Source organism: Ischnura elegans, chromosome 2, assembly GCF_921293095.1.
Source record: "Ischnura elegans chromosome 2, ioIscEleg1.1, whole genome shotgun sequence".
In the NCBI taxonomy this organism is placed as follows: Eukaryota; Metazoa; Arthropoda; class Insecta; order Odonata; family Coenagrionidae; genus Ischnura; species Ischnura elegans.
In genome coordinates, this window is record NC_060247.1 from 115,816,298 (window position 1) to 115,843,977 (window position 27,680).

At 37.5% G+C, this 27,680-nt stretch overlaps 1 protein-coding gene and 1 non-coding gene across 2 annotated transcripts; both read right to left on the minus strand.

The window, feature by feature from the left end:
• Positions 1–13,454: 13,454 nt before the first annotated feature.
• On the minus strand, positions 13,455–13,526 carry Trnaq-uug. Its single transcript has one exon. It is a non-coding gene; the product is annotated as a tRNA-Gln (tRNA).
• Positions 13,527–21,568: 8,042 nt separating this feature from the next.
• On the minus strand, positions 21,569–23,738 carry LOC124174125 (U1 small nuclear ribonucleoprotein C-like). The gene is made up of 2 exons (XM_046553248.1): positions 23,471–23,738; positions 21,569–21,742 (listed from the first exon to the last, which is right to left on the minus strand). The coding sequence occupies exons 1-2, from the start codon at positions 23,723–23,725 to the stop codon at positions 21,725–21,727; spliced, it is 273 nt and encodes a 90-aa protein (XP_046409204.1). The 5' UTR covers positions 23,726–23,738; the 3' UTR covers positions 21,569–21,724.
• Between the last annotated feature and the right edge of the window lie 3,942 nt (positions 23,739–27,680).

Below are 27,680 nucleotides of genomic sequence, written 5' to 3' on the forward strand. Positions count from 1 at the left end.
CACCTGGCAACTTGAAAAGTTATAAAATTGCTTTTCGGAGGTCTATTTAAAAAAATTTAACTTAAAAATTTCCAACATTCACAAATGTACCTACTTTAAATTTAACAAGAGCATTATTTTAATGAAACGTATTTTTAGGCGTTACTTTCCTTAAAATGGGGGTCTATTTTTCCGCGCTCTACTTATCAGAATAAAATTATATCAATCAGTTCTGTCAACTTTGCCGAAAATAACTGTGCGTAGCAGTAATTTTCAAAGGCCAATCATATTTTACGGAAAATTCCTTCGGTCATTCCCGAATAATTGAGGTGTTTTCGAAATGGCTTACTCAAATAACGTGGCCTCATTTGTAGGAAAACGTTTTGGCATCAACTCACTCCGAGTATCTACTTTGAGTGTTGTAGTAACATCGTGGTTGCTAGGGCCTCCTTGATCATTCGATTCAGTAATGATAGCGGCCCACGCGATTGCGTTGTTTTCGTCGCTGGGCGTGTTTGGGTCCTATCCCACAGATGTGTGCCGGCCAAGGCCGTCGGGATCGAAATTCACAGTTACGTATTTATGTTCTTGAAAAGCGTGTGTATTCTTCTCACCCCGTCCGCCACGACTCCCTTCAAGACGATGCCTCAGCGCCCTCTAACGGGTCGTTGGTCCACAAACACTTCGATGTTTCTACTCCTTCCCGCCATGAGAGAACATATCCATGAACTGAGCACATTCATAAACTGATTTTGGGAGTATAATAACTCCTCGTTCGTGTATTCCCCTTAAAATTAGCCCTCACCAACTCTAAACAAATATTCCATTTAAAATTTTAGGTTTTTCCGGCGTATAGATTGATGAAAAATTTCTCGAGATTCCCACCGGGTGTGGTATTGGTTTAATTCTCCCAACGTTAGTACCGTAGAAAGTACCATTAAAAGTAAACCCATGAAGACGATGTCAGACTCAGCCATTGAAACGTTGGGAGAATTAACCGTGGGAATCCCGAGAAATTTTTCATCAAATATTCCATTCCTTCCGGGATTGCTCGTACGTAATTTAATAATGATCTTAGTCGATTTGCACCTGACAAAATCTATCTATGGCTCACATCATCATCGAAACTATGAACAATTGATACAATAGGTTCCACTACACTGAATACACAATCTTATATTCTCTGTTTCAGTTTGTATAAGCCAACTTCCCAAGCATTAACAATTTTCCCTATTCCATAATCAGACCATTTTCTTTGGAAGTTCATACATTTTTCACAGTTTTTAGTCATATTCTATTCTTGATTCCTAGGTTACAAGGGCGAAACATGGCAAATGGTATTATATTCCTTAAACTGCAGTTATTTATATTATGAGTTATCGGAAGGACTTTTTTAAAATTTACCCAGCAATTTGGAATAACTTACATGATTTTTGTATTTGGTATTCTCTCACTGTGTGCATTTATTCGAAGGGTGTTTACACACGCAAATAATCTGATTCATTATTATTGTTGTTAAAATAATAATTATTAAAAATATCCTTACAAGTTGACCATTCGGTCCGATGGTTACATGGATTCGTTTTACCCAAGTTAATACATGAAGTTGCAGTGAAAAAAAAACACATAGACGTGGAGCAACACGGAATAAAATATAAACTTTACCCTAAACAAAGTAAATATGCAAAAAAAGGAAGAGACCCTTAAAATTTAATTTTATTTGTGAATTTATAAACCATTTTTTCATTGAAATACGTTTTGGGTGACTGAGAGAGTTAGATTTCAGCTGATTGTGATGCGGCGTTACGTTTTCTATAATCTAGGATACTAAGGTAGTAGGTGGGCGTTCTTTGCAAGTCATTATGTCACCTAAACTCGGTTACTTGGGCGAGGAGATCATGCGCGGGCAGATACTGGTGTACTGGGTCGAGGGAGGGTGGGGTTGGACGAGGGGGTGTTTTTACAGGTTCGGTGACGTAATCGTCGAGGCAGACCCAAGCAGCGTGGGCTTTCGCTGGCTCCAAGAGGGCGCGCTCATCCCGGGCAAGGTGACCTTCATTCGCGAACTCACCGTTGGACGCGCATTTCGGGGGATGGGTGGGCAGGGGTATGGGGGGCGGGGGAGGTGAAGGAAGAGGGAAATGACATGCTACGGGTCAAAAAAAAAAAAAAACACAAATTCCATCCTCAGCCCTCCCCCCTCTTTCCCCTCTCTCACGTCAGTCAGAGGTAACCCGTGAGAGAAAACGAAATTTGGGTGACCCTTTGAAGGGTATACATTCAGAAAATGAAGTTGTCGTAGTCCAGTGATCGTCAAATGATGCTCATCCTCTACGCCTACTCATCTAAATGCCCTGCCAAACACCACTTTAGGTAGCTTGCAGCGGTGGCGTAACTAGGGATATGTTTTTAGGCGGGTAAGGGGGTCAGTAGAGGCAACCCCCCCAAGAAACGGGGTGTTCAGGAAAAATTTTGAAGAATAACATGCCTGAAAATGCGTTTTACATCATTTTGGCACTTAAAATTTAACCTTAAGAAGATGCAGTAATAATGTATCAAATCCAGACAGGAATTTTAAATTATATTTTTATTTCTCTGAGGCTTTGGGGTGGATACATCCCCTCATCCCCCCATAGTTACGCCACTGGCTTGCTGGGTAATATATACACATCTACATTCCCTCTGCCAAACACCTCTGTAGGTGGCTTGCAGGGTGATACTAAAATTTTATGAACATCTACATAATACCCTGCGAGCCGCCTCTAGGTAGTTTGGGATTGGAAAACCAATCACTAGAGTATACAAGAAAATACTCACATTCCCACCACACAGTCATAAAAAATAGTACTCATAAAAACAAAACATTCGTGCGCATTCATGCAAAGGTAAAACTTGCCATAGTTCGTCATTCCTATGGTAGTAGTTGGAGTAATGAAAAAGATAAGCATGCAATGACTCCTCCTAGCGAGTGACGACATTAATTTCATCAACTGAAACACCGTTGGTATCCCTGGTAGTACGAGGTAGTATACCAAAATTCATGGGATGAACCGCTACACGCTGTCCCCAATATGCAGAAATGATTCTTTCCTTTCAGGTGGCTGGTTTGCATGGTAGCCAGTGTTGGCTTCTCATCCTGAGGGTGTGGATTCAAATTCCGGCGGTGGCGGAGATTTTTCAGACTGCCCCGATCCCTGTTCTATTGCATTGTGGAGGGCGCTTCTCCGTCCGTCGGTTGGGAAATTAAGTTGCGGCTCCTTTGGCGCCTTTTGTTACTAGAAGGCTAATTCAGACGCGGGGTTTCTCTCCATCCTCCTCCTCGCCGTTCCCTATAGAGCAAATGACCTTTGCTGTCGCTAGACCCATCCAGATACCATGCCATACTTCTTTCCTTGGACGTAATAGTCCAGGAAATGAAGCATTTTGGCTCGCAATTTTTTCAAACTGAATCGATTTTCTTGAAATTTTCACAATAAGTAGGGAATATACTAAGAATCAAAATCTATATCATGCCGACGGGCGCTTTTACCCTGGGGGTGGTTTCCACCCCATCTCGGGGGTGGAAAATATTAATTATATTTTGACTACAGGAATCGATAGAAAAATACATTTTAAGAATAAAATGTACCGTTCATTTTTTGCGTAAAATTAATATTTTTCGAGTTATTTGCGATTGAAAGTAACAGTTTTTTCACGAAAAAATCAACGATTTCAATCGATCATAGGCAAATAACTTGAAAAGTATTAATTTTATTAGAAAATTGTGAATTAAAAAACTGTAGCTTGTAAAAATTTTTTTTTTAATCTTATTTTATATTTCCTTTATGACCAATTCGGACCGAGCTACAACTTGTTGATGGTTATCTATTGTTTGTCATATGCTAAATTTGAAAGATTCAATGCCAAATAGCGGGAAAAATGTAATTTTCGAGGAAAAGTATGTGATCTGTTTAAAAGTGTTTTTAAAAAAATTTCTTAAAATGAGAAAAAAATATTTTTGATCATGAAATTTGAGCGAGTTATGATTAAAAATGAGATCAGTCCCTACGTTTTTGTACGAAAAAATCAGTGAAAACAACTCCTTATTACCACAATAAACAAAATTGATCAATGCCCTTCAGTATTTCTCTTTATTTAAGTATTGTTAATTGATCCTAGAAGTTTGAATAATTTACAATTCCAAATTTTGAAAAAAATGGAGGAAAAAGTGAAAAGTCATTTTCTACAATTTCGTTAAAAATGCTCTTTTTTTCAAAATAACTCCAAAAAAACTGGAGATATGAAAAAAATGCAGGAGTAATAAATTGTAGCTTCTTTACTTTCAAATATTTTGGTGTGTTTTAATTTTCTAAACAATAAATATTTGGTGAGATATTGATAATTAAAACCTCTATTTCCAAGGGAGCTCCACCTTATTTAAACCCTTAAATCCCTCCCCTTTAAAAATAAATGACTCGAAAAAAATTTAATTCACATGACCTTGTAGTCCGTAAAAACCCTACAAAATACAATTTAAATGAACTTTCTATCATAAAAAATAAAGGAGCTATGTTTGAAATACCAATCAAATTTATTTTCGAAAAATTCGAAATCCACAATTCAGAGCATAATATTCCTCATAATCAGCATATACTTTGTGTACTTTACGTGAGAAGCTAACGATACACTCAAATTTGCTACAAAATAAACACACATACCCATAAGATGTATATATACACACACATATGTGAGTATGTGTGCTCTCGCTTACAGTGACCTGTGAGCATGCATGTGGTGGGAAGACTGGAAGCCATACAGTCTCCGTTTGATTGTGTTTCATGTAATGTCTACATAAATGTACATTTATTTGTTTATGTTACCATGACGAAGTTTGTTCTCTTTATCCTATTGTTATATCTTTTCTGTGCTGTGATTAAAATCATGAGAGAAAAAAGTGAATACATAATAAAAGGAGTTAGAAAGTGAATAAGAAGATACAATGTGATAAATAATTTTTATTTTTAGGGTAAATATTTTTTTTTACATTAACCCCCAATAAGGGTTGATTATTATGGATTGAAACGCCTTAAAATTATTTTCCAAACAAATAAAATAATCATACAAATAATTTAAACTAAATTTTACCCGTATTTAGCTTTAAAATATAATATTTTAAGTTTCAGCTTTTAGGGGTAGTTTTTACCCCTAAAAAATAAAAGGCGCCCTTCGGCATAGTATAGATTTTGAAGAAGGGGGTATGATTAGTCTAATCCCAACTATGTATGCAAATCGATTCGGTTTGAAAAACATTTTTATAGGAGGTATGATCAGTATGAACACAAGTTGTTATGCAAATCGATTCAGTTTGAAAATTCTTTTTTACATTAACCCCCAATAGGGTTGATTATTATGGGTTGAAACACCTTAAAATTATTTTCCAAACATAAAAAAATAATTATACATATAATTTAAACTAAATTTGACACGTATTTAGCTTTAAAAAAAAAGTTTTTAAGTTCCAGCTTTTAGGGGTAGTTTTCACCCCTAAAAAATAAAAAGCGCCCTTCGGCATAATATAGATTTTGTAGTAGGGGGTATAATTAGTCTAATCCCAAATTTTGGTGCAAATCGATTCAGTTTGAAAAAATTGCAAGGTTTTTCACTTTTATGAGCTTCATTTCCTGGACTATAAAGAGTTTGCATTTTTTTAATTTATCTCAATTACCCCCGAAAACAGCACAACGAGGACTTTACATCTTAACAATCAACCACAGTCGATCACACACAACCATGTCCTGGAAGGAGCAACCGATTCAGGAGGGACTCGAACCCGCGACCTTCGGTATGGTAGGCGAGGACTTATCCCCGCCGCTACGGAGGCTGACAATTTTTATTAGAATTATTTTACAATTTTTTTTTTAATTTAGGTACTCTATTTCTCTTCCATTCCTTTCGCCTTTTGCCGCTCCTTTTCTGCAGAAGAGTTGACGGTTTTTTCTTCTCCATAGAAAAATCCCTCCCTTCTTTAGATACATCGAATTATGGTTTCGCTAATAATAGCCTTCATCGCCCTAACAACAGCGAGGGATTCTCCCATCCCTCTCCTATAACCCCTAACTTCCGAGGATGATGGGGCGAATAAGTTTTTGGCACTTGGATCGCGGCCCTCGTGTGTAGCACCATTCTGAGGACCCACTCTGGGTCTTCATACGCTCCCAATCCTTTCCCTTCCGTCAATAAAAATTCTGCATGAATTCAACCGATTCAGGCGTGATATAGTGGAAGTTCAAGATGTTTAGATAAAATGGTGTTTCACTTTCCCACAATTATTGCAATGCGTACGGCACGTTTCGGCTCACAGAGCCATTATTTGGTCGTCTGGTACCAGATGATGACTCCGTGTGCCGATGCGCGTCGTACCCATTGAAATAATTGTGGAAAAGTGCTACTACTTTTTATTTCATTGGTAAAAATTCCCTTTCTCACAAAATGTCCGATCTAGTTAATTTTTCTCCTTCCAATGACTTGCAGTGTTGCATATTCCGCTGTTCAATTTTCATATCCTCACCATTGCATACCCTTTCTTCCAAAGTAACTCTTACAATTCTCCTCCGTATCCATATTTCGAGGATCTCTAATATCGCTTCATCCTCCTTTGGCCCTGTTTGCAGTGACCAAGTCTCTGCACTATAGACATATCCTTCTCTTCTATACATACGTCAAATTAGGTTTCGGTGATGATAGCCTTCGACGCCCTAATGACGGCGAGGGTGTCACCCATCCCACTACTTCCACCATTATCTTTACCTACCCTAGAGGCGTCGTCGATCTCACATCGCGGCATCATCCTCCGCAACTCCATATTCAGGGGTCCACATAGATATATTTAAATAAATAAAATACTGTAGTACTTTTCCACAACATTTTTACTGCGTTGTACGCAGTAAAAAAATTTGTGGAAAAGTTCTACAATATTTTATTTATTTAAATATGTCTAACTTCTACCAATTGAATCCTGAGTCTGTTGAACTTGTCCACATAGATATTTACATCTCCTCTTGAATCTTTCAAATGCCATGGAAACCCTTTCCTTAATTTCTGTTGTGCAATACATTCTTACAATGAATATCAGCAGGGTGTGATCAAGGCCAATTAGGAAATTATTCTTACGAATTTATAGAAATAATGGGCACCATTGCCTGAACGTCGTTTAAATTCTAGAACTAATACTTTGAATAAATTATAAGGTGAAGTTTAAGCAGGTGACTACGATAAAATTCAGGGGACAGTACATAACGGTGGATTTGACGATGAAAATTACAATACAGTGCTGACAATTTAACCTGAAATTGCCATGTATTCTTTCAGAAAAGACGCTTGTGGAACTTTGCTTGTATTTAAAATTACGAAAGTTCTAAATTCTCGGAGATAAAATTTTTATACTTGAGATAAATGTAAGGATTTATCCTAAATAATCTAAAAATGTCAAGATGACAGTTTAAGTTTTAGCCGAAAAATTCTTCACGATGTAAAGATGCTTCTTCCCGAGTATTAGTTTGACGAGGTGGTGTTTTATGCTTTCAGACAGCAAGAAATGCCGTGTTCATGCTGCGTGTATAGAACTCAGTCCGAACGGCGATAATGAGGGTACTTTCTCTTGGCAAGTGGCAGAATAAAGATAAAAGTCGCTTCATAGAAAAAGTAGCAATTATTTTATCGAAGGTGGCACTACGCATGAGATTCTAGTATTCATATGTCAAAGAGAAAATTTGCGCCGAACATGGCGATTTCCAGCACATTTGACACTTTTCACCTTGTTCTCATTTTGAACAAGACATTTTAATTGCAAATAGTTTTAATGTATTTATTTTTACAGATAATTATTAACGATTAAGAGTACACCAGCTTTTCTCAATTCGTATCATAAAGTGGAAAAAATCGCTAATGGGCCAAAGAGGCTCAATTGAAAAATGTATTTCTCAAGAGATATTTTACTTATTATCATTAAAGTATATCACCGATTAAGGTAGGTTTCCATGGAGTGCTTAAGAAGAATTCCGGGAGCCTCCCCTTCCATTATGCACTTCCCTCTTCAGTGCACTATAAGACCTACTCCCTCTCCTCGCCTCGCCGGAATTTCTTATTTTTGGTTCTTCACTAGTCCCAGCCTTCTGGCTGTCTCCAGTGTGTTTCTATAATTTTAATTTCTGGTAGGTTTTTTTAGCATATTATTGTAGCGTTTCGGGTGGTGTGGACCTACTCCCTTTCATTCTATCTAAAAATCCTATTCTTTTCCTTCCCCTCCGTCGTTTACCTAACATTCTTCCCTCTAACGCTGTTTTCAACATCCCATCCCCGCTAAGTACTCGATATTTTACTTAAGATAAGTTTAATGGCGAAGGATTTATTCTATACGTACTAAATTTTCAAGATGGCAGCTTATTTTTAAGTGAAGAGTTAATACCGAGAAAAATATAAGAAATCGTGTTTTTCGATACCTACTAAACTTCTTCCCGAGTGTTGGTTTGTCGAGGAGGTGCATTATGCTATCGGACCAGTGGCACAGAGGGGTTTTGGGGGATAAAACCCCCACAGAGCTCAGAGAAATTTTAAGTTAATTCCATTTTGCTTAATTGGATTGATATTACAAATATAATAGTGTAAATATTAATAAAATATCCCTCAGAAAGCCGTAAAGCTCACCATTTTGAGCCATTTAATTTAAAATTACGCAATTTATTAATATCGCACCTACTGCTTATCCTGGTGGGTATTCCATACCCCCAAACAGGTCCAGTATAAGATACACCTAAACTGCATCCGCAGCCTTAATTCCTAGCTACGACCCTATATCGGGCGACGAGGATCGGGTTGGTGTGGTGGCTAGAGTGTTGGCTTTCCACCCGGCGGACTCGGGATCAAATCACGGCAGTGGCAGAGAATTTTCAGGGACTGCCCGATCCCTGCTTGAGCGTTGTGTGGAGGACATTTCAAGCGCAACACTCCGTCCGTCGGATGGGACGTTAAGCCGTGGTCTCCTCGGCGCCTTTCGTTAAGAGCAGGCAAATGCCGACGCCGGGTTTCTCTCCACCCTTCCTTCCATACCCTTCCCTCATGGCGCAAATGACCTCAGCTGTCGGTCGCCTCCTCCAAATACCATGCCATACCATATATCGGGCGACATGTAGAGGTACTTTCCCTCCTTCCAGTGCGACAAAAAATACCTAAGCTCCATTTTCGACTGCGATGAAAGAGACGCCGCTCAATTCGTTGCAATACTTTCGAATCAGACTGTTCATGTCCAATAAATGTAGAAAGAGAGAAAACTCCATTACCAACTCGCTCCCTTTCCTGAAAGGATACCAAGAGTATGAAGGTCGATTTACAGGAAAAAATTATTAGTTACCCGTCAGGAGAACTGACCGTGAGACTTCAATACCCATACGTCAATAATTCCGGCGTTCGCAGAAACAGTTAGCGCGGAACTTGTGTGAAATTAACGCGAAAATTGGCGGGTGGTTCGTTCGATTTAAAATAATCGGGAAAATTAGCGTGAACGTTTTTCAACTGTTATCGTCACATTTTTCGTGCACTTGTCGTCCATGTTTTGTAAAAACCTATCTAATCTAAACCGTGAATCGTGAAAGAAGACATCTTGTGATGAATAATAACATGGAAGGAGAAGTTGCCTCCGGAAAAGACAACGAGACAGCGAATAAACAACTAAACTCCATTCAAGCAACCAAATTCCATTACGGTAAGTGCAATTACAATTTGCTGTTAGTTCGTAAAAGAATGAAAAATGGCACAGATTGCGCGTTATTTTTATTATAATAGCCCTATTGTATTTATTTTAATTTTTCGTTAAGTGCTTAATTTTATTCCTTTTGTAGGCTCTCGCTGTGTAGTGAATATTCAACGGAGAATTTTACGGGATATGCAGCGCTTTCGTATATATTTGTTGACTACAGTTTCGTCGGTATTGCAGCTGGATTCTTTATGCCGATGAAGACCACTTCATTCATACGCGAGGAAGCCAGCTGCGATGACGGAGAAACCGTTGTCTACAAAGATGAGTAGTTACTCGCGGTGCGTTTCCAGTAAAACTCTCCGCTGACGCTTAATGTAATCTTTTTTCTAATATCTTCCTGTACACCGGCCTTGACTGGAAGACTATGAGCGAGTCTGGTCGTAGAGTCATTTGGAATTTAGCCAGAGTGCGATGGAGATGAAATTGAGAGTGAATAAGGATTAGCGTACCGTGGATGACCCTTGACCATGCGTCCACTTTTCTCCTTCAAAATTAAAGCGACTCGAATTCGAACGCTTTGTATCTCAGCAAACAGTCGTACGAGGACGGAACATGAATTAACGTAATAGTTGTTTTGTTTAACTATGTCTAATGAAGGTCAATGACTTTTTTTCAAATCTTGCAGTATGTGATTTTTGCTTCAACCATAAGACTGTCCCATTTTGAGATTCCACTATGGAGGATGTAATTTCGATAGTGTGTAACTACATTCCTTCTTTCATTGAATAACACTCATTTCCAGCCAATCTTAATTCATCTATCTGGCTCTCCTACGCTCATTTCTAATAAACTTAATGAGCAGTGACGCTTTATTCTCGGAATGATGAAAAGCTAATTTTTTTACTTTTTGTGTATTTTGTACCGTTTCTGAAAAAAAGTTTTCTTTTTCTTTTTGTTGTTTATTTTTCTTCAACATGAAGCGCGAATTTGGCACGTTACATGTTGATGAGGACTCACCCCCTGCCAAGCTTCCTCGACTTGGCTCTCTCTCAATGCCTGTCAGTGATTTATGAGCATGTGAATGAGTTTGGCGGCGGTCGCTCCACGGACGTCATACTACCAGACTTCCTAGTACTTTGGTAATTGTATTCAAATTGGAAGCTACAAGAAAAACAAGTGGTCAAAAGGAGAAAAGGAAGTGGGGTCTATGAATTTAAAAGTATTTTTAGGAAAGCTGCAGAATATACATTCTTACATAAACTCCCGACAAATTTAATTATCAGCTATGATATGAATCGTATTGCAAATAGAAAATGCATTTCTGAAATTGAAAGTGAGATTTGTTTCAATATATTTTTTTTAAAGTCCGAATATTTGATAACTGCCTGAAATAAATATTTATTTAATAAATAAATATTTATTTCAGGCATATATTTATAATATATATTATTATTATAAATATTTATAATAAATAAATATTTATAATAAATAAATATTTATAATAATTATTTATATACCATAGAGTAAGAGATATACTTACTCCACAGAGTACTCACTCTATGGTATAACTTAAAGGTATGATGAGTGATAAAAGTGTGCGACTTCGAGAGACCGAAAAATTCATGCGCACATTACTATTTGTGATGGTTTAGAAATAAATAGAAGACGAAAAAATTCATATCGGAAATTTTCAAATTAAGTGCAGATTCAAGGTTTTTGGTAGCTATTGGAGATGGACGATGGTTCTTCTAAGGACGAAGGATGGACGAAGGTAGGACTTCTACTAGACTAATCGAGTTGCATAATAGTGCATGACTTTATTGTGTCGCAAATCTAGGACATCAAAATAATTTCCTTTGTAATTATATTCAAAATTATAATTGAACTATTAACCATAATAACATAGTGAACCATAGTATTCTTGATAAAAGGTTTTGAGGCCGAAACTTCGCAAATAAAGAGTATAACTTGTTTTGAGTGGTGGATGGGTGCGAATCGCTCTGCTAAAATATTAGCTTCAACGTGTTAGTTGGATTCACATTGGCCCTGTGCATTTGAAAATCGATGGGACTACTTATCATGGATGTAACAGGGAAATAACGCGTAAATATGTGAAGCTTAGCTCAGTGGAGGGTTGAACTGAGAAATGCATCAAATCATTCCTCGAATTATTAATATGAAGATGTACCCGTGATATACCTCTATATTTTGATTAATTTACTCGCGTAGAAAAGCCGCGGTCATTGATTTACCAAGATAACTGAGAAACCTTCAGGGGCAGTGGAGTTACTATGGGGGGATGAGGGGAGTGATCCCCCTAACGCCTTAGAGAAATAAAAAAATAGATGTTTAAAACTATTGTCTAGTGTTGATATTTAATAACTGCATCTGCCTGCACAAAGTTGATTTTTTGTGCCAAAATTATGTAAAATGCATTTCCAGGCATGTCAATTTTTAAAAAATTTTCCCGGACCCCCAATGACCCCCCACCACAGGCCATCCAATCCCCCCCAAATCATATGCCTAGTTACGCCACTGTTCAGGCGTAATTATATAGCCTCATTATTCGCATTTACTGATTACGAATTTGACATTAATTGTAAATTTAAATTTAATGATAAATATGTTTAACTATTAGATCAAAACTAGAAATTTTGACGAGGTAGATATGATTGACCCCGTGATGGTAGTGAAATAGGGACAGTGTGTGTGATTTCAATTTAATTGTGGCTTGCGACCGTTTTCGACCCTTTAAAATGACCAAATACTTTAGGAAATATTTTGTAAACATTGGGTGGTGAAAGTCACCAGATATTTGTTTTCTACCAAAACTTACTATTCTAAAATGTTAACAGCACTAAATACTACTATACATTTAAATTTTAAGCTTTACGAATGGCTTCTGAAAATTAAAGTTACCTTAATATTAAATTTTTTCACTCCGTAGGGAACAAATACAATCGTCGTTGGAAATGGACGGATATCGGTCCAATCAAATGCAATTCTCATTCAGCGCTTTCCCAGTCTAATCGGTGCTAATTGCCCTAGTTAGAGCTCTCAACACGAATAGGTTCAGATTGACAGCAACGCCTGCTCACAATAACCTGCCGCCGTTTGAACCAAGTAGTTTAGCATCTTTGTCAAAGACGGCATGCATTCATTTGCGTCCGGGCGAAGAAAGAAAGTTTCGTAGGAGAAACACGGATTGAAAGACCGTAAGTACCTACAGATTGAAATGAGGGCGCGAGTACCTGTCAGCCCGTTAGCCAAGAAAATTCCGGCCTCGAATCCCCGATGTCGTTATGCGCATCAGAACCAAATTATAAAGGTCAGCAAAAACATCTTTGTGAACGAATAGAGGTTTTGAAATTTTGTTCGGGAATAAATACATGCATGTAAACAATCAAATAATAATCTATGCATGATATTTTTGTCGAACTAAAATATTGAGGATGAAGAAATACTAGTATCCAGTGTAAGTTCTTGTTCTTCCCGCCTCCGTTATGTCATTTAAGCTGGAATATTTTACTGATGTATTTACAAAAAATAATAAAATCATTTTTTCAATTGAGGGAGAAGTGTCCGGATATCAACAAAACAACATCGAGACACTAGTGTAGGATAACAATGCTACTGTCAAATTGACCTAAAAATACTGTGAACAACAATAAAATTCGTCTGAATGAAATTTTAAAATTTTCTCCAATGTAAAAATAATTGCGAACTGAGAAAAAAAAATACAACAAGGTCCCACCGAGATTTGAACTCGGATCGCTGGATTCAAAGTCCAGAGTGCTAACCATTACACCATGGGACCGCTGAGAGGAAGTGGGAAAATTGTCATTATTAATACTTTTGCTTGAGAGGTGAGTGTATGAATCAAATTAAAATTTGGATTACCCCGAATTATGGTATACGATTGCTTCCTATTGTACAAAATTGTTCTCAAGGGCTTTGTTGGAGCGGATAGCACACATGGCCGCCGCGTAAAATTACCCACGCACATAATGCAACACGACCTCTGAGGATTATTTTGAGCTTGGCGTGGCCTCCTTTCTTTGGTCAGTTTTCGAGTTCTCATGCTCGTTAAGAGAGTATAAATATACTAACTAAGACGGAAGCAATAATTAAGCATTCCTGTATCTATATTTTGGTGGCAGACTACGGGGCGAATGTGTTAAAAACGGCTATGTTAGTTATTCTACAGGCATGCCTACGACATTGACTTTAAAAGGCGAACTCGGAATTATTGGAGGGTTACCATAATTAATATTGTTATAAAGTATGAATTAAAAGGTTTTCAGAACCCCTAAGTACCACCAACATATATTATTCCTATTAAATGTCCTTAATTAATAAGATTTTCGATGTACTTCCAACAAACGGCTTGTGCGACGCAGCATCCGAATTCAACATGAATCATTTGGATATTTGAATAGCATTAAATGCATCCCGTAACACAATAAAATACTTTATTAAATTTTATCGCCCCTACCAGTCATAAGAAATGTGTATTAATCCAGTTTATCACGTAAATAATAATGTCATATTCCAGTTATTCTATTCATTCAATACAACGGAGTCCCATGACAGACTACGATACCCATCAACGATAAATTATAGATACAATAATAACGACGCTCCGATGGAGATATAGCAAGCTTCAGGGAAATACGAAACTTTTTTGTCGTTAACACCCAGGGGAAATACTGATATATTTGCGATCACTGTACTCCAAACGTGGATAACTGTTCTGTTCACTATTAACTTTTGTGCGGTAACATCATGGAACGGAACCGCTGCCGCAACTGCCATCTAGAACTCTATTCGTCAACTACTTGGATCAATGCGAGATCGCGATTTGGCGCCTTTTTCATTGCACGAGAATGCGTATTAGTGATGGGCAAAGTCGATCATTTTAGTGATTCAATCATTTTGACTCGAGTCACATAAGTGATTCAATCAATTGATTCAATCACTATGATCGAAAAGACTCAAATCAAGATTCAATCACTATGATCGAAAAGACTCAAAGGAGTCATGATTGAAAAGACTCAAAAGGAATCATGATCGAAAAGACTCAAAAGGAATCAAGATCGAAAAGACTCAATCAATGGATGTAATAAATCACTTCGAATAATCGAATAAATACTGCCTCATCTGCGAAGAGCATTGGTAACGCTGATTGCTATCCATATTATCATTTCATATACTATTTTAATTGTGAATACCTAGATGAGTAAATTAGATTGCAAAAATGAAGGAAGCAGTGTCATGAAAATATTTGGGAAGGCGAAACTGCCACAGTTTCTTAACACTAATAAAATAATTTCTAACTATAGTTGATCAAAATATAACACAAAATACACCACACACTATGCATGAATCTGATCTGCAGGATAATTTTATGAACGGCACAATAAAATATAACCAGCTTTAACTTCTACTTCCTAACGTTCTCCTACAGGAGTCATCTTAATATTTTCCTTTTACGTGTATTGGTGTTATTAATACTGATAACTGCTGGAAAACATTTAAGAAAAAGATTACACAAGTATTCAGTTCTTCATAACATAGTATTTAATTTTATCACAACTATTTCTGCCCTGACGAAAAGAGATTAAGCATCGGTCGTTCCAAATTTTGAATCAAACCGGAAACCGAGATGATTGATATGAAACCGGAAGTCGGAGTGATTGATGATTGATGATCGACTTGTTTAACGAAATGAATCATGAGTCATTTGATTCACCTAGTGATTCAATCTTTTTGATCGAATCGTTCATGATCGACCCATCACTAATGCGTATATATTTTTGATCGTTGGGTGAGTGAATATGAGAGGTTGATGATTATATAACTTAGTCGTACCTTTAATAATATACTCCAATGTCTTCAATTTGGTTGCATTCCAGCTATGGATATTGGATACTACTCCAGGCCTTTGTAGTGATACAATTTTTTTTTACCACGCTATTTATTGTGTTGACGTGCATAAATGGTTCGTTTAATCCCATCGTGTTATGCTATTTACTTATACTCTTCCGTAAATGAATAATTCTCTTTCTATCCTGCAGCACTGGACCCATCCGGCAAAGAAATGGATTGAAAAAAATAGATAAACGAAGAATGTGTGGAGATCACCTTTTACCATGGAAGTTACGTTCTACATTGGGGCCGAACCAATGTTTCAAGTTGTAAGTCTCTAAGAGTTAAATGTATAAGGGGGGAGATCTAGCACATCCCCCCCCCCAAATTGAGGATATATATGTGTGTCAGTAATTCCTATGCTACAGTGCAGATGTAATGGTTTCCACTGTAGTGACTGTAGCTGTTTTTTCCCTAATACAATTTATCTGAAATTTGGGAAATACTGCACGGACACCACCAGTGATCATTTCGACCATTAATACCCAATTTATTTCCCTGCCAAACTAAACCAAGACAAAAATCAATGAACAATTTATCAAGGTCTTTCACTATGCATATGTAGTTTCTTGTGTTATATTATTTTACCAAAGAAGCCAAATAAATATTGAGCATGAAATTGATGCCTTATTTATTTAAATTCTTGTCTGGACCTATTATTTATTAGTATCGAACAAAATTCAGCTCTGACCTAAACGTGTCCTGAAGGTGTCCGGAGCAGACACTTTCAGGACGTCCATAGGCAACCTTTTTTACTGACATGCAGACGTGCAGCGGACAACCTTTGGCATGGATTCGGGAAGCCTACGGATGTCCATAGGCCACTTGGCGGACAATCACCGGACGTCCTAAAGGTGTCCGTGTGCTGTGTGGGTGTGAAATAAATTCCCATTGTTACTCATTCAAGTCAATGAAGGTAACACATTCAGGGGCTGATCCTATCTCTGATCCTTTTTGTGGGTTAAGAGGAGTACCAATCTCACTCCCTCCTCCTGTAATTTCTGAAAAAATTGAAAATATTGTCAATTTTAAGCATGCTCTCAGATGAAATTTTGCTGGCTATGGCAAGTACTATTCACAAATAATTGATGAGTACCTATCTGGATGGCATGTGTCCATGCAAATCAGAGCTCAGAGGCACTATTGCTGAGAGGTATTGCCAACCGCCAAGGCGCCACCGAAAATAATAAACAAGCTCCCTCAAAACAATAACATTAATCTGTCCCCTTGTTAGACCCATCTCACTATCACCGGATTGTGTTTGAGGGCTTCACCCAGGAACGTTAGATCTCTAAATCAGTTGTCAAGTGCTCTACCAAATTGACTACCATTATTTCATGTTCTGAAAGATATCTGTTCTTAATTGCTAAAGTATTTAAGCCTATCCTATGGCCTACCAAGTTTTTTTTAATTATTTTACGTTGAAGTGGAGAAGATTATTATTTTATTCTAAACTCTCATTGCCATGTGTTACGCTTTCTGTTATAAACTCTAATCATTAAAACATAATTCCCATAATTTTTGTACTATAGTGGGAAACTAGAGAATTTTTGGAAACTGACGGGATGCCATCAAAAGTGGTCTAAACCACGACTGTCCCAGCCAAACCTGGATGTATGGCCACTTTATCTTTAAGCCTCATGGTTGTTTAATAATTAATTGAAAAATTGACTTAGATGGAAATACCTCATTGCCTATCTTCTGAGATACACAATTTTATGTCATAGCATTGTTATTTGCTTACTCTTCTCTCATAGAATTTCATCTTTATAAAGAATTATCAGGGTATATTATTTTTTATCTTTGTCATCTTTAGAGCAATGCATAGGGTAAAACAATACATTGGGTAAATTCATGAGTCATGCTAAAAAAGAATAATGGAATATCTTAAGCCTGCTGACATGATATCCAAAGGATAGGGGTTACTTGCTTAACCTTTAGACTCACAAGTATGGATGTAATGCACACCTTGTACTTCTCAAAGACTAGCCTGTGTCACTGCCCATATGCAAGGGCATATCCATGATTTTTTCCGGGGGGGATTTATGGGGTACAAGAGTTTGACAGGCAAACGGTCTCTTCATATTTGAGATTTAAAACTACATTTAAAAAATTACTTAATGAAATATACTCTTTATTTTAAAATGAAAAGTATTAATATAAACACATTAATAAGTTACATATGTAAGAACGACATTTTTCTTTTATGTTTCCTACTGATGATAACGGCACCGTATTAAAAATATTTTCTATATTTTAAGCATCTGGGGGAGGTACGTGCCCCATTGCACCCCTCCTCCCCCTAAATCCGCCTTTGCCTATATGTGAAGATGTAGAGTCAATAGTTTTGCTAGTAGCAGATGTAAAGGATAGGTTTTAAGTGTATTTCCAAATCAGTATGCAAACTGACACTCCTTCACCATAGGTGCATGCTCTGACCCCACAGCTCACGTTTAAATTCATCTTTACTCACACTTGTGTCTTAACCTTATCCCAATTATCAATTCCCAACTAAAATCAGATTTGAAATTCGTTGTGACAGATCTGGTACTCTGGTACTGATATGATACTCGCTGAGGAACTTTGGGATACAAAAACTATGTAAGTCAGAATTTTATGCAATAACACAATGGATACAAACATTTGGTATAACTTTCATTTGTCTTCATAAAAGTAAATCTGTATGCTCATAACTGCAACAAGAAATGGTCCAAAAATAGATTTGATACCTTTTATAGCCTGTGCATTCTAATATCTGTTATCATTTGCTCAGAGAGTGGAATAGTGGATTGAAATGTCTGAAGGAATAGTTTGCAAACAATCTCTCCAGTCCATTCCTTAAATTGTGAATTTTTGAACCTTTTGCACATGATACAGAATGTCTTATTATCTTACCCCTTCTCCATATTCTTTAAATGTACAAATTTTATGTTTCGCTAATCTGACCCTCTAAACAATTTTTTGTATCACACTGAAGAGTAAGATTTTGATTAATCTAACATTGTAGACAATACAATATCTATTCAAGAGAGGATGTCTAGATCGTTTTTGGATCTAGTGTGTACATTTGTCCTTCAAAATTTCAGGTATTCAGGTTTTCATCGTTTGTAAAAAGAATATGTGGTCCAAAGGCAAATAATACTTGCCTATATCTGGTACATACATAATTCTCTCTCATCCCTGCCACATTTGGATATCAAAGTTGTCAGTTATTTTCATAGGCGCCGACTCCATGGGGCTTGAGGGGGCCCGAGCCCCCTCAATAATCCGTTATGGGTGTGAGGAAAAAATGTGCCAGGCTTGTCGATTAGTAATATTGCGATTTAGGCAACAAGGGCGTACCCAAGATCAAAACTGGGGAGGGGGGGGCAAGCCATGTTTGTTCAAGTTCTAGGTAAGATTTAAGCATGGAAAAGGTGAACGAAATCAACATATTAAGGAAACTGTAACGGCTCTTTATTATTTTTTTAATTATTTGCTTGAAAAACTTTATTTTCCTTAAAGACATTTCCGATTTTTGCTTCTAGAGGGGAGGCTGCTGCACCCTCCTGCCCCTCACTGGGTACGCCCATGTTAGGTAATAAAAAAAACAATAGGAAACCACCCTATTGGACAAAAGCGCGTGCTGTCATGACAAAGAGGTATAAAGAATAGGAGAGCCTTTCAAAAGAGTCTTTGAAGATGATTGGGTACCTATATGTATCAGTGGCACAGCAAGGGGGGGTTTTGGGGGTTAAACCCCCCCCCCCAGAGCTCAGATTTATTTTTGTGTGTCCTCAATGTAATACATATCAGGGGCGCAGCCAGGAATTAAGATGGGGGGGGGGGGGTTTAGGTGCGACTAATACCGGAGTGCGTGGTGGTATGAAATACCCACCTGGATAAGCGGTTGGTGTGAGATTAATGAATTGCGGAATTTTAAGATAAACGGTTCAAAATGGTGAGTTTTACGGCTTTCTGAGGGATATTTTACTAATCCTTACACACTATTCTATTGGTAATATCAATCCAATTAAGCAAATTGGATCAAATTTAATCTTGAATAAATAAATAAATTTAAAAATAAATCTGAGCTCTGGGGGGGGGGTTTAACCCCCAAAACCCCCCCTTGCTGTGCCACTGATACATATAGGTACCCAATCATCTTCAAAGACTCTTTTGAAAGGCTCTCCTATTCTTTATACCTCTTTGTCATGACAGCACGCGCTTTTGTCCAATAGGGTGGTTTCCTATTGTTTTTTTTATTACCTAACATGGGCGTACCCAGTGAGGGGCAGGAGGGTGCAGCAGCCTCCCCTCTAGAAGCAAAAATCGGAAATGTCTTTAAGGAAAATAAAGTTTTTCAAGCAAATAATTAAAAAAATAATAAAGAGCCGTTACAGTTTCCTTAATATGTTGATTTCGTTCACCTTTTCCATGCTTAAATCTTACCTAGAACTTGAACAAACATGGCTTGCCCCCCCCTCCCCAGTTTTGATCTTGGGTACGCCCTTGTTGCCTAAATCGCAATATTACTAATCGACAAGCCTGGCACATTTTTTCCTCACACCCATAACGGATTATTGAGGGGGCTCGGGCCCCCTCAAGCCCCATGGAGTCGGCGCCTATGAAAATAACTGACAACTTTGATATCCAAATGTGGCAGGGATGAGAGAGAATTATGTATGTACCAGATATAGGCAAGTATCTAATCGTATATAAACTAGGTCCCTGTGACGTCACGTGGAGTGGCATCGCATGGGCGCCAATCTAGCCTTTTTCAAACGAGGATAAAAATTGACCATTGCCATTCGTCTAAACCGGTACCTATTTCTAAAACCAAATAATTTGTATATTATGAATACACTAATGGTGGGTAAGGAATCAAAATCAATGCCTTTCGTTTTATTTGTTGAAGGCAACTACTACCCCTATTATCGATAAGTTTTTTTCGAAGCGATTTAGTGGCAGACATTATGAATCGTAACTGTATTGCGAGACTGAGTGCCATTGATGCGGTGCCTTTAGATTAGTTGCGTGCTCAGCAGATGCTACATATCATATATACGGTCCTGATATACGGACCATGCCGATGACTCTTTTATCATTCATACAAATATAACCACATCCATTTTCCTCAAGCACGTGAAACAAAAGAAATACTCTTTGCAATTGGAACAACATTTCCGTTGTTCAATTCACTTTTAATTGCTTTTCGCCTCTAATGCTAAAGGCAATGAGTCCTCTTGGATGGATGATAACAACAATAATAACAGTGTTCACTCAACGGGCTTTCACTCTTTTTTCAGTTTACAGAAAATATTACAAAATTATTCATAAGATTCCCCTTGCTTTTCACCTTCAACCGTACCGCGATATCATTTTGGTGAAATGATCTTCATCTTGGTGAATACTCTTTATCAGGAAAATATACAATATACATGTCCAAAACTAAAATAAGGAATTCAGTTTTTTATGGTTAGGGAGTAGATGAAATACTCATCCATTGCATTTTTATTGCAGCTAGCGTGTAAACATTTATACTTCATGTTTGTGTTGCAATACTATTGCACTCTCATGGAAGGATTCGAAAAAAAATCTAGTCTAAAAAAAACCAATGGAATGGGTCACAGACGCTGGGTTTTGGGCAAAAAATATTTGAATCTTGGAGTAAAAATTGGAAACAGTCGATAAACGTAAAATAACATTAAAAATAAAAAAATACACTGCGTCTACCTTATGTACTTGTACATTAAAAAATAAGCTTGTATGAGAAAGGGCTATCAAAACCACGGTTATATTTGAGAGTTTTTTTACCATTTTAATAATTTTTTTATTCTGGTAAGTATCGTCATTTTTCTAGTTTCTAAAATACAGTCGAATTTGTGTTTAACAATAATGGAACAACCCCGGGAACCGTATCAACTTTATACACAGTATTGTATACACAGTAGCACTGGCAGAAAGGGTTGATAGATCTTCCATAATCCATTTTTTATCGGTCAATTCACTGCCACTATAACATTATAGTGCTATACGAAATTGTAAAGTCTTAGATAATCCTTTTCTCTGTCTTCGATCGGCTTTGGATTGATTTAATCCTTTATCTTAAACATCGTCAACCACCTGAAATGAAAAAGAATGAGGAATTATGTTTAATAGTTTGAATGAATAAGGATACCCTCAGTTTTTCTTACATTGCGACGGCCAGGAAGCGTAAAATTCATTTATCTGTTGGAACCTTGAAATATCCACGAATCGCCTTTGATTTAAATGATTATATTTTAGCGTTTATAATTTTTAAAATATATGGAATAAATTTTAATGTAGATAATAAAATATATCCTGTTTTGCCTAGAAAAAATCTGTACACCATCACCTCTATAGATTAGTCTTCCTTGTCTCTACGAAAGTTGGAGCTGATTTCGCTAGCTGCCTTTCTTTGTGACTTTCCTTACTTCCATCCAAACCTAATGAAAAAGGTACCTCATCATCCTCATCAAATGTTTTTTTATTTCCAACCCCTCCTGAGGCCGGGACGGGTTAAGATGGTTTTAATGGAGGGATGGTGGATTACTTTCCGCTCCGCCTAGTTACTATGCAATACCTCTGCGCGAAAATACGTCTGAACTCTGATTTACGTTGAAAAGCGGTATAAAGATATTCATAAATTATTTTTAAACATTGCTTCTGGTGAGAGATGAAAACTTTCTTTGGAGAGACACCTCTTAACCCATTTCCCCCTTTGTAGCCATATAGCTACACCCTACCATTCTGAGAATATGAGGCTCTCGAGAAAAATCTGCTCTCATTTTTTGTGTCAAATTGTCACAGATATGTTGTTGGAGCTTATAATAAGTGATATCCACTTATTTATTTATTTCTGGGGCTGAATGAAACAGACTGGGCTACTGAAGGAAAGAGATGAGCGTGAAACAAAAATTCAATATCGACGCCTACAGTCTATAAATTACATTCTAATATCATAAAATCAAAGAGAAAATAACTTTGTATATATAAATTTAACTTTCATTCATCCAAAAATATGCTTTTTCTCTAGGGGAGTGCATAGAGGAGGCCCAATTCCATCCCATTGAAGGCTGATTTCTGTTGCCACTTCGGTCGCATTTTAATCGGCTTTCAAAAACGTCCGCGGCGCGGTGATGAGTGCAATGCGACTCACTTTTTAAAAATATTTTGCGGTATGGTTATTGCGAATGCGAGGAATAGCATTGAAGAGCTATTAATTTGATAAATCGCATCATTATGTTTATCAATTTTGGTTTACAAATAACACCCCTAGTTATACCTTATCTCTCCGTGAAACTCGGATCAATATGTTCGTCAGCGACACGAGTGGCAAATTTGGTAAACTCATTAAATGCGCGGTCGTTGATAATACATATGGAGCCCGACTTTAGGTCCCTCTATTGTAATATTCGTGCTTTTTCTGATGATTCATACTTTCTATCAAGATCCCTCTAGAAATGAAAAAACGTTAGATTCTAGCCTCGTTTCCACCCAGTATAGCTAAATGTCTTCGAGTCATTCTGATGAAACAAGTAGAGGTATCACCAAAATATTTCACTGGATAACTAAGGACAACCATAGGAGTAACGTACCAAAATTTCTTCACAATCTCAAGAAGAAAGTTTCCCGGGTGGATATGGGTCAAAAATTTCCAATGTTTTCAATATTACCGAAAAATACGAGGGAGGCCTAACCCTCTCCCCCTTAAATCCGCCACTGCCCTGAGGATGACGAAGTCATGAGTGTTACTTCTTGAAGTTTCGGATTGACTTCCAACCTCAATGTGAACTACTCGGTTTGATAGGAGCGCATTTCTATGCTCACCATTGATAGACTTTGGAGACGGAGTGAAGGAAGTAGGCGCCGAGTTGGGTCCACGGAGAGGCGGTGGGGAGGGGACGGTGGGATGAGGCCTCTGCCTTCCGCCTCCAGCCATCCGGGGGCGCCTGGTGGTGGGGGCGGCTGGAGGTTTCCTCCCCTATCTTCCGTCTCCGGCCATCCGGGCCCGCCTTGTGGGGGCGGCGGTTGGGGGCTGCGAGACCAGTTGACACTAGGGAGGCCACCCTGTCCACCAGACATGCCTCCATCTCGGAAGCACCTGCCACCACCAAACACTCATTACATATAATGCAGAAATTATGTGCGCATCGTTGGCGTTTGATTACAAATACGATTATATTTAAAAGAGATACAGAAAACGTGATTGTACCATAACTTTTATTGCTTGATTCTGAGTTGGTTTAGATAAAATTTCTTCGATGCATTTAAGTGATTTTTTTGGCCGTTGAAACGTAACACGAATCTGTTCATGAAGATGCTCGAGTGAGGCACCAACTTTGTCAATCAATAATTCACTTAAAAAGTCATTCTGTTACGACTAAATTTAAGTACCGTTTAACAGGGGTGACTTTGGACCACTTTTTCAAGATTTTCGCTTGTAAAGCTTGCGTTTCTGTTATTTCTTTTAAATCACGTTTATCAATCAAAAGTCTCAACATTTTTCTCTCATTTCTAATTAGTTATTCTGAAATTCTTTGAAATTTAAACCAGCGGTTAAGCCCTAAATATGGTCTAATGTCACCCCACTGGACGAGGTGACTTCGGATCAATATGTTTTTGCATTACATTTGAACGGGCTATGCCTTTTGGTAAAATCTCAGCCCATTTTTATGTACCCCCCCTTGGATATCCAATTTAGTTTCACTAGATAGAATGGTCATTTTGTTCGGTTTCCCACTACTGCTGTGAGGTTTCCCCCTAAATAGCCCCCCTTGTCCCAATCCTGGATCCGCCACTGAGTCACACCATGTGGTCCAAAATCCAATTAACGGTATTTCTTAGGTACATATCTTTGCCATCAATTTTGTAAGCTTCAATCGCGTAATTTTCACGGCAAAAGAATTATTTAAAAGATTTAATTAAATTAATTAACATGTTGAACTTCTGCCCATGTTTTTAAAGTTAGAGCTTGACAGACCTAGAACGTCGTATAGTTTTGTTTTTGATAGCTTTGTAATCAGCATGTCCACTGCTGCGTTAGTATGTAATTTTCTACTGTGAATCGAAATTCTAACTGGGAGTGGAATGGAGGGCCGGGGGAAGGAAACCCGAAAATACGCAGGCTGAACCAAACTCGGAGATGGCAGAAAAATTGAATCTTTATGTTAAAATAAAACATTTTATTTCAGAGGACGTAAGTGTCACATATTTGACTAATCGAATTGAAAACCGCAAATTATATGCGAGGATCATGTCGACTCCAACTCACTTGCGTTAGCGGCTGAGCAGACCCTTAGGGGTGGCGCCTTAGTCTTCGCGACAGCCACAGCGCCAAGTCCCATAAGAATCAGGGCTGCCACCTTTCCCGTTTTCATCGCTATCGGTGATGAACTTTCCTTGGATGAACAAAGCCTTGCCATGACCCCCTTAGATGATAGAGATCCTGAAATGGACGTCAGAAGTAAAATAATTCCCGAGTGACGACATGGTGCTACATGATGCTAGTCATGGAGCTACTAAATAATTCATAAAGAAAGACGCCGAAAGTCTTCGAACAAGAAACTGAATTTTTCAAAAAGCATTCATGGATACACGTAAATTCCTCCTTGCTCCAGACATACATTCAGGCCCCGAGGTTTAGGTTAATGTCCTTTATTCATATTTGGACCGTGATATGGCATGCCAAACAAGAGGTCTCGTGTTCGTGTCCCGCCTGGGTGGGTTTCCCCTTCCAGGGCATGGTTATTCAAGTACGTTTAATTGTTAAATACCCCGATTTAAAATGGCCAATATGAGAAGTATTAGGTGGATTAGGAATAAAATAAAACTAAAATAAAAATGTTTCCCGCACAGCGCATTTTTTAAATTTACGCAGCTTTTAACTCGATACCTTGCTTCGCTGAACTCGGTATGATGCTAACTTTCAGTTCCTTCGGGAGGTATGTTGCGAATTTGGGGAGAAAGAGGATAAGAAGAATAAAAACATTGCAGGTAAATAACATGCACTAATTCAATTAAATATGGTAATATTTCGGCGGATCGGAACAACCGAATTTAGGAAAAAATGACTATTATATTGAAAATCTGGTTTCTTTAGCGAAGTAGCATGCTGTAGGGAGATGGATCCGATGAAAAATGTAATTCGTGATTCAAACTATAAGCGGTCCAAATAAACGATGAAACATGGAATTAATTTTTTATTATATTATGCACAATATACATACCGCCGGTGGTTAAAACAGTTTGCGTTGTCAATGGCATATATCTCATAAACTTTACATTACAAAACTAGATAGTTAAAAAATGAAAGTTTCAAATGAACTTGAAAGGTAATTAAAGCCAATATATGAGAAATTAAGAGGTCCACAACCCACTCTCTTCCCATCATTTACCTTTGAGAAGGAAATGATGGACATGATCACTACTGTTTATATTATTGCCAGAAAACAAGTTTTGAGCTGGTACTTGTTGATGTTGCGCATTATAGCGATGTTTTGACCTTTTATATGTTTAAAATTGTAGAAAATCCGTCATGACGGAAGTAAATAATACTAATTTTCGTATTCAAAGCTGAAAAAATAGGATTCAGTTATCAATGTATAAAAAATAGCTATCTCAGCGTTGTTTCGCTAAGTCTGGCGAGAGGGTTTTTGGAAAGACGAGCATGAAATAGCAATTTTCTAATGGAGTCCGAATAGTTCATCGGATTAAAATACCTTAGGTGCAACATTTTTTGGTAGTCCTACCAATTTAATTTTTATATTTAGAAGAAATATCTTTTAAGTTTTTCTATGTCTACCATTGTGTCATAAAAAGTTTACAGATAAACCTCAGGCTCATTTTTAAATCGATTGCCTCAAAAATGATTAACAGCATAAGGAAACAAAATTTTCGTACTTAAGACCATTTTTAGACATACATTGACTTGCAAATAATGCACCCTTTAGCCATGCTCTCGACTAGATCAGAACTGGCAGCAGATCCACTTGCGAAGTATCTCTTTTTATTCAGAAATGCTTAGTGGTGCCTTCAAAAACAAGTTTAATGCAATTGAAACCATTTCTAGTATGCATGAGGTAAAATTGGTATAGTTCTTTCCACTTTTATATTATGTAACTTTGAATAATTTTATTCAGTAAAAAGGAAACTGAAATAGCTGCGCAAAAAAGGGGGATTTGTGGATGCTAAGAAGAAAATTTCCTTTCTAGCCCCTTCAGCAGATAAATGCATTTGTAGGTAAAATAGCATTTTTAGCATTGAAAATGACTTTAATATCACCATTGATGATCCTAAATGAATTTAAGCATAATAAAATTTATAATTCGAGTAATAGAAGAAATATGTATTTGAGGTGATGCCCTTAGCGTAATCTTCAGCTACTCTTTCCCTTTTTTCCCGAAAATTTTCTTATATTGCTTGTAAGTACGCCCAAGTGAGGATGCGATCAACCTCTCCCAACTCTCTGTATTCAAACTTATATTGAAAACTTTGATGAGTTTCCATCTACATTTTTTTCTTTGCGTGACGATAATCATACCGAGTTTGATACGCCCCCCCCCCCATAATAATAAATTAATTCTTTTCTCTTGTACGTATTTTACTAAGTAGGGGGGGATAAGAGTTGAGATCCATCTCTCATACCTCGTAAAAACTGTCGAATGAGTAGCATACGGAAATGCAAAAGAATCCTCCTTGCAATAATTGGGGATTCAGCTCTTGCACGCAAAATACAGGGTGTCCCATTTATCTTGACCACCCGAAATAACTTTTTGTCCAGATGTAAATACAAAAATGTGTCAAGCAAAATTAGACGTCACGGGGACATTAATCAGCATGATTGCTTTCCTTTTAGCTTTGTTATTTACAAAGATATGAACAGCGGTATGTCTTTTTTAAACGGCGCCCTATATTTTTTATTCGGCAATTCATTTCCTCCCCTAAAGACTTATTCAAAAATGTAGCACAGTGGATCATTAACATAAACACAGTGTTATAAAAAATGACTGACCAACTAGCGCTTAGTGCAGGTACGCGG